Genomic DNA, 8,820 nt, shown 5'->3' with positions numbered 1-8,820 from the left:
CAGAAGATCAGGGGTGTGGCAGAAAGACAGCAGTAAGGAGGAGCCAAGGAGTAGCAGTAGAAAGGCTGCAGAAAGAGTCAGGAGCCCAGAGGTCTTTATGTTTGCAACATAGATATGTATATATATATGTATACCAACTGATACTTGCAATGTGAACACACATAAATATGTGCACAACACACTGATATACACACTTACACCGGTAAATAAGTTGTTTTGATCCAATTCCATTGATGGCCACCCACTCACTCTTCATAGTTGACCTATGTAACATAATTTGTTTTGTGCTGATTAGTTGAAGCATATCACTGACCCTCTGTATAGGTAGGACACAGAAGCCATGTGGATAGTGAGAGGTGTAATAAACAGACTTTGATATCTGTCTACCATGCCGGTAGACAAAGACTGTACAAACCACAGTTCTCACTCAATGGATGTTTGATGGGTGCTCTGGTGTGGTTTGCTTCTTCTTTCATATAAAACATTGATCATCCTATATCTCTCCTCTTTCCTTTTTGTGTTTGTTACTCTGTTGTAACACCACTAATCTTCGGAATTTACGCAACCTTGTGTGTTGCAAGTGCTGTAAGTCTTTTACTAAGACACATTTTCGCTCATACGTCTCCTGCATAGGCTTCACTTTAATCAAATTCACGCACAAGTCCTGACTTCATTCCTAGTGATGTGAAGTCAATGTCATCTGTGCCTGTGGAGAACGGTCATCATCATCATCTTCGTCATCAGCAGCACAGCGGCCAGAACACTAGATTTGTTGATAGATACATGAAGCAGTGAACATGACACAGTATTTGTGCATGAATAATTTAGTTATAATTAGTTCTGTGGTGAACTTTTACCACACAGTCTCCATAAGCACTGAGGACTGACTCAGCTGAGTGTGGATCAATTCCTGTAAATTTAGGTAACCTTTCCTCGCCATGTTCTGCCTCTGCTTTGGCCTTTGAGATGATAAATAAGTAATAGACAGGGGTTCTGATATGAAGTCAGAAGGCTGTAGAAGGAATTGCCAACTTGCACTAGTTTACTCTTGTGCTTTGATTCCGCTTGAACAAACTTTAGGCCTCTGGAGTGCTATAAATGTTAACTCAATTAATTACCCTCACTCAGGTATGGTGATAGTGAATGCTGTTGTATTTTATTTCATGTGTTTATGCTTTTCCCCATTTTTTAAGCATCTTTTTTTCGTTTCAATGTATTGTGGTTTTATGGTAGTATGGTTTCCCCCTAATTTTTGGTCCAGAACGATGAGGTTAATTTTTTTTTCCTTTTCTGGTTCCTGTCAGAATTGAAACTTTATATGCCTTGAGTGAAATAATATAATAATTCCGAAAATTTTGCAAAACTTTCCCACCACCCTCAGGGCATCTTGAATTAGGTAGTGACTGGTTTTAGGTACCACTGCCTTAACATTATAATAAATGTACGTTTGTACTCTTAAAGGTTGCCATTGTAAATACAGTTATCTTTAAACGAACTGAATATTCAATCATATATCTCATGTCATCAATATGGCAAAGGCAACACTTTATATGCAGTTGTATTTTAAATTGTTTGTAATAAATCACATCTTTCATGTCCAAAGTTACTACATTTGACAAACCTTTACTCATTAGCTTTCTTTTCTGTGAGTGGTTGGAGGTCACCACTGATGTGTTTTATTTCTTTATTCCCTCCTCGTTATTATCTGAATGTCTTCTGGTGTGGTTTGCTCCTTCTTTGCTATCAAACATCTATTGTCCTGATCTCCCCTCCTTCTTTTTTAATGTTTGTTACTCTCTTAGATACCTCAAATCTTTGGCACTTATATACATCTAGTTGTGTTGCAAGTTCCATAAAACTCTAACAACTAAAACTAAAACATTTGTTCTCAGAGCTGGAGGACTGGGATGTGATAGCGCCGGCCGAGATCCCCCAGCACAGGATCAGCAGCATTCTGGACAAAGGCTCCATACTGGGCACCATCACACATGGCATTGGCAAAACCATGAATTCTGTGCAGCGAGTGATGGGTGAGCTTGTTGTAGAGGACGTTAACTTTATTTTTTTTAAAGAGCTTTTAAAGATGGGGTCTGATCAGAAAGAAATGTCAGTTGGAAGAAATTGACAGTGTTTTTTCGCCAGCTTCAATAATGCATAGTTCATGTACATATCAACACATATTCCTACTCTGTCTGATGCTATCTGTCTTTTTGTCTCTCTCCTTATTCCTCTCTATCTATCTCTTCCTCTCTGTCACTCCCTCTGTGTGCTTCCCCCCTCCTCTCTCTCTCTCTCTCTCTCTCTCTCTCTCTCTCTCTCTCTCTCTCTCTCTCTCTCTCTCTCTCTCTCTCATTGTACTTTTTCCCCTCTCGTTCGTTCTTAAACTAACTTATTTTCAAAATTGTGTGGTTGGTTAGAGGGTGCCACTGGTATGTCCTACTTCTTTTCTTTCCTTCTGTTATTGTCTGTGTATCATTCATGCTTTTTCCTTCTGTTGTTTTCTGTTTATTGTTCATGCTTTTTCCTTCTGTTGTTTTCTGTTTATCATTGTGCTTTTTCCAAGCATTAAATGACCATTAAAGTGTTGAAGTGCTTCACTCTACTCTAACAAACCAAAAGATTAATGCATTCTATTAACTTAAAACAGTAGAGGTGACTATTTTTAACTCTTTGGCTGCCAAGGCGTTTTCCGCGCTGTGACCAAGGCATTTCTTAATCTTAGAATTTCAGAAGTACCCCTGTTCTTCTTTTGTGTCTGATGGGCATAATTCCATCTGGAAGTCAGACATATTATATACCAAAATGAAGGTAATTGAATGTAGAATATTTTTAACCGAATAAAAAAAATTGAAAAAATCATAAATCCAAACAAACATGGGAGGTAAGTGAACACAAGGTGAAGAAAAAAAAAATAAACAAAATTTTTCCAACTTACATTTCTCACAATGTATAGCTGCTAAATCCAATCACTTCATGACTTGGTCATACTGAAGTATATCCAGTTGTCTCTAACTGGGCCAAGTTTCATGCACAATGGTCAAGTATATACAAAGTTGTCGCACTTTTGGTGAAATCACTCACAATGAAAAAAAGAAAAAAAACCTGCACACACGCCCCTCTTTGCGAATCTTCATTCTCATCGCTGTCGCTGCTGTCCGACTCAGGTCTAACTTCATCCCCTCCTACATCACTATCGGAAAGTACTGACAGTTCCCCATCAAACTTTTCCAGGGCTTTTGAAGCATAAAAACGTTGTGACGGGCGGGAACCTAATGGGTTATCAGCCATTTTGCCGTTGCTATGCGTGTAAACTAATTTGAGCAACACAGGGCGGGTAAAAAAAAACATGCAAAAATGCCCAAAAAAACCAGCAGAATAAAACACAAAAGGCGCCAAATTCCTTCACCGGTTGACTGATGTATGGTAAGCAGAGCAGTTAAAAACATGAAACTGACAGGTTGAGTCAAATTGTGGAAGGGAAAGGGAAAGAAAAGCGCGAGCCGATAATGCCACGAACTAGGAAGTTATGGAGCCGATGGATCGGCCCATGGTAGCCAAAGAGTTAATAGGCTATTGTAGGTCCTCTCTACCATCATTCCCTATATTTACTTCCCTTTCTCACTGGTATTTTTCTCTTTCTTTTTACCTTAGTTTTTTTCTGGTATTCTATGTGATCGATTTGTCTTCTATTGTGTGATAAATTTGTATTGTAATAATACCAAAGTTGTCAGAACATTGGCGGGTCAATAGTAAAAGAGTTGGGAAGGTAGTAGTGGATTTTTTTCTTCATTCAAAACTACCCCTGAATTGTGAATCAGTGTTTCACTTTTCCATTATAAAAATTTCATAAAATTTACTGTGTCCAGTTCAGAGAGATGTTCTTATGTGTTGAGGTTTACACAGCTCGATGGATATCATTGCTATAACATTTGTTAAGTTTGTTTCCCTACTGGAGATTATAACTTTTGTTTGTGATTACCTCTGACAGGCTTCAAGCAATCTGACAGTGACATCAAACCCATCAAGCCTCCGATGTCTGACATGGAGTTCCACAATTACCTCGACAGCGCTGGCTTCATGATGAGACCCAACGAATTCCGACTGTCCATCTACCAGGGAGGGATCGAACCCTCCTTACGACGAGTGGCGTGGCGGCATCTGCTCAACATCTTCCCAGCAAACATGTCGGGTAATGACCGTTACGAATACATGAAGCGAAAAGGGGAGGAGTACAGGCGTCTGCGAGAGGAGTGGAGAGAAAAGTTCAAGAGCAATACGGCTACGGAGGAGGTGAAGTACGTGACTAGTATGGTGAAGAAGGATGTGCTCCGCACAGACCGCGCTCACGACTTCTACAAGGGGAGTCAAGACAACGAAGATAATGAGAACACTCTGTCGCTGTTCCACCTGCTGGTCACGTATGCCTTGACGCACCCGGATGTCTCCTACTGCCAGGGAATGAGCGACCTGGCATCACCACTGTTGGTCACTCAGAAAGATGAGGGTCAGGCGTACATCTGCTTCTGCGCTCTGATGAACCGACTGAGGGAGAACTTTACGGTGGAGGGCACAGCCATCATGCTCAAGTTCCGGCATCTGTCTGAGGTTCTGGCTATGTACGATCCTCAACTGCACGCATATTTAGAGCAGAACTCTGCCGGAGATATGTTTTTCTGTTACCGCTGGTTCCTTTTGGAGCTAAAGCGGGAGTTTCCCTTCTCTGATGCACTGTACGTTCTGGAGGTCATGTGGGCGACGCTGCCACCCAGCCCACCCCAAACGGAGCTAGAATTGGTTGACCCTGACTACACATGCCGGCTACTGTCCAGCTCACCTTGCTCCCCTTCCTTCTCTATCCAACAAGCCATGTACGCCAAACTCCTGGCCATGAGGCGGGTCGGGGCCCTGCACCGGGTAGCGCAGGCTGCCAAGCCAATTACCCTTCACGCACCTCGGCCCTCGACGAACAACAACCTGAGCCTCGAGAGCTGTCATGATAGCTCCAACAACACAAGCGTCATGTCCTCGTTTGACACGTCTCCAGGAGATATAGAAGACAAGGGATCAGATTTTCCAGAAGTTGATAACGTTCTCACAAGGTCATTGCAGAAGAAATCCAGCAGTATTGATCAGGTTCTACAGGAGGGATCTTGCCTTGGTGATGATGATGATGAAGATGCTGATGATGAGAATGAGAATAAAACAAGTCAAAGTAGCTGTGATACGGATTCAGATTCGAAAAAGAACAATCTTGATAATCCAGGGAGTGGAGTTGATTCTAGCCCCAAGGAAAATGGCTTTGACAGTTTGGATACCATAGTGCCCGAGGACAGTGAATATGGCGGTGTCAGTATGCATATACCCAGTAATTCCATTCCTATAGAAGAGAGCTCGGACTTCCATTTCACCAAATCGAATGGGGAGCGCACTTGGAGTGTGAGCTCAGCTGTCTCAGAGTCTTCTGATGGCTCTGAACTACAAGCGCAGTTCGTTTTGTCATTGGACACCAACAGCAACAATTCGGAGAATACTTGCGGACAGGATGACCAGTCCAGCGAGCTGAGCTCTGTCCCAACAACACCAGAGACTACCACTAGTAATGTAGTCTACATCAAAGCGGAGGCACCTGCCAATTCTAAAGCAGTTGTAGCCAATAATTCTGATTCAAACTCTGGAATTTTTCAAAGCATGAAGCGATTGCTGGCTTCGCCTATACGCCGGTCTACTAGCCATACGACACCTGATGTTCCCACATCTCCTGGGGCGTCTCCGAAGAAAGGCATGCCTCCTAAACACGTACCCTCAGCTCCTGTTCTACATGGTGTGTCTAGCAATAAGGACGTTTCAGCCATGGCCAAAAATTACTCTGATTCGCACCTCTCAGAATGCCAGGAAGCCACCGAGTCATTGGAGAGTTCTACAGGAAGTGCACAGACCACGCCATCCAGCCCGAGTGCCAAGCCCGTGATCAGGGACCCGTCGCGTCTTCCTCCCCCGCAGGAGTTTGGCTCAGGGAACCCCTTCCTTATGTTCCTGTGTCTGACACTGCTCACCATGCACAGGGACGTAGTGGTGCGCAATGGCATGTGTTACGAGGAGATTGCCATGCACTTTGACCGGCTTGTGCGTCGACACAATGCGCAGCGTGTGCTGCACCATGCGCGTCAAATGTACACGGAGTACCTGAAAGCACAGCAGAACAATGTGGAGAAGGAGAGAGAAAAGGAAGTGGATGAGCTGGGAATGAGCTGCTGAGCGTAAAGTACCCTATTCATCGTGCTATGTTCTACAGCTCTACATGTCTTTCTTAAGTTACAGTATATTGCTAATGTGGAATTTTCTTGCCAAATTGTGTTTTTTTCCTCTCTTTTTTCATGGTGGTGTTACATCTTCTTCATTATCATTAAGAGGGGTATATATTGGGCACTGGTGCAATATTAAGATCGCTGCTTGTAACAATGTCTGTACATATTCTTAAGTCTAGTCTGTTGTTGGTGCAATGTTAATATCTCAGAAGTAAATTTAAAGTATTCCTAAGACAAACACTGTTCACTACTGTATTTATTTAATAGTAATTCAGAGTTGTTTATTTCTAAGAAAAAATTGAAGCATGTTGGCTGAAAGATTCAGTGCTGTAGTGATTACCCTGTAACATATGAAAAGCGTTCCCCTTTGTGCTTAAATCATATTACTCTTGAATTCCTTCACTGTCTCTTTTTGCCATGCTCTTTGGGGTCTCCTGGAACATTGACTGAGTGCCACATATGTCTCAGTCAGCAGTTTTATAACAGATGCTGAAACAAAGATAGTTGCTCATATGTATTGAAATTACTATAACTTGTGGCCATTGAAATGAGGAATTTACAATTCAAAGAAAAGAAATTCAATGAATATGTTGTGCTGTGAGCTATAGCTAAGATTAGCCAAACTGAAGAACCTCATTTCATATTGTCAAAATAATACATTTTATCATTATTTTGTTATTGTTCTCAAAGGTATGCTACCACATCGATTTTATGTTTCGTATATTCATCAGTTAATTATTTGATTTGATTTTCTGCTAACCCTTCATAGAAGGGAATTGGTTATCAAAAGTATATTTATGAATGGTTTCTCTCCTCGAGGCTGTGAAGTATATCTTTGCCATATCAAGGGATATTTTATTATCTTTAGGGCTTGTAGCCTAGTACATATTTTGTCTTTTCCAATTTGTTTTTGTTTTTGTGTTGTGCTCTTTTTGTTTTCCTGCTGCAAATGGTGATGTTGCTTTGTGCAAAAATCAAGAACAACTTTCAACAGGGAGGCAGGAGCAAATTTTCAACATTGGCCCTTTCCTGAACCTTGCATCTATTGACACTGGATTAAATGAATCAACAGACTTGGCAAAAGGAGAAAGTCGCCCTTTCCTTCTTTCATTGTAGTCATCTGTACACCTCGTATTGGTATCAAGTAAATTCTGAAACTTTGGACCAAACAAAATACCTAGATATAGCAACGGGGAGCATGTTGGTGCAGGTCCATAGGGGGTCCCCCCCACCCCCCTCCCTCCCTCTCTTTTGCTCAATTCACCTTGATCAGTTACAGCAGTATGGTAAGTTTATCAATCTTTTTCTAAGCCATTGAAATTTTTCTCAAAATGTGGTTATTGTCAGTTGTAAACTATTGTCAATGAACTTAAGCATTCTTAGAGATGGTACTTCTCAATTCTCCAATATGGTCAGTTTTCTTTTCGTGAACTTTTCCTCACAATGCCCAGAATTAAATTGTGATAGAAGGTATTTTGGTATGTTGCTTCGTACTTAAATTCTGAAAGCAAGAAGTAAAAGCCTTTGACTGTCAATATCAATGTGTGTATATGTCTAACTGTGTCTCTGAAACTGAAAGTATTTCTCAGTTTTCTTCTCTCTTTTGTTTTTGTTTGTACATTATTTACTCACTGTGACTTACAAATTGATATCATCTGATCTCTCAGTAAACGCCTTAATGTGATTTCAGAGTGCTGAACCCAAAGTATTGCATATATTTATAGTGCTCCATGACATACATACTTTTGGAAACTGGTCATCAGTATTTTTCAGTTACCCATTATACTGCCGTATGTTTTACGAAGCTTGATATTTAATTCCCTTTTGTTCAATAAAAAATTATTGCCATTCATCATGCCTGCAAAGATGAAGGGCACCTAATTTGGTATATATTTCAGCATTACAGTGACTCATTTCATAACTTTTGCTTCACTGAAGACCAGGACAACACTGAGGTTTTTTTGCACTTATACTTCAAATGAAAAAACCTAGTATGTGCGAGTCTGGGTCAAATTGACTCTTTTAATGATTTAATTCAAGTGAAAATACTTATTTCTTTCTATTTTGATTTAGGTTTAGTGTCAATAATCGTTATACACTGAGAATATCTACAAACTTGAGATTGGATAATTTGTACTGAAGTTGTACTCAATTTTTCTACTGGAACAATAGTGTTGAGGATGCTGGGACAGCAAGATGATTGTCAAATAAAATATGACGCATTTTTTTGTGTAAAAGGAGCACCTCGCAGCAGTGGGGGATGATAGCAACATACAATGTAAAAATCTGACTACAGTACGGTGGTGGTAATTAATGGAGACTACTCTAGCTCATTTTGGTATCTCTCCACATGACCTGTGGCCAGTACATGTCCTGCCATGTGATACTTCTGAGTCATCCCATACCTGTTAGCTCATGCATATTTCTGGTCAGTCATAAATCTGCTCGTTGAATTATTCATGGAAAAAAGCTTTTAGCTCTTGGGTTGTTGTTGTTGTTGTTTTTTCTCCCACCC

General features: G+C 40.8%; 1 protein-coding gene across 1 annotated transcript in view; it reads left to right on the top strand.

Annotated features, from left to right (window-relative positions):
- The window catches only part of LOC101854694 (TBC1 domain family member 25), a 24,758-nt gene extending 16,939 nt beyond the window's left edge, over positions 1-7,819 (top strand). Inside the window, exons 4-5 of the mRNA XM_005091677.3 lie at positions 1,893-2,030; positions 3,989-7,819. Coding sequence (XP_005091734.1) covers positions 1,893-2,030; positions 3,989-6,255 — 2,405 coding nt within the window. The 3' untranslated portion in view covers positions 6,256-7,819. The remainder of the gene's footprint in view (positions 1-1,892; positions 2,031-3,988) is intronic.
- Positions 7,820-8,820: the final 1,001 nt, after the last annotated feature.

The sequence above is a fragment of the Aplysia californica genome, unplaced genomic scaffold (assembly GCF_000002075.1).
Source record: "Aplysia californica isolate F4 #8 unplaced genomic scaffold, AplCal3.0 scaffold00034, whole genome shotgun sequence".
Lineage (NCBI taxonomy): Eukaryota > Metazoa > Mollusca > Gastropoda > Aplysiida > Aplysiidae > Aplysia > Aplysia californica.
The sequence above is the reverse complement of the archived record's forward strand: the minus strand, read 5'-3'. Positions and strand labels throughout refer to the sequence as shown.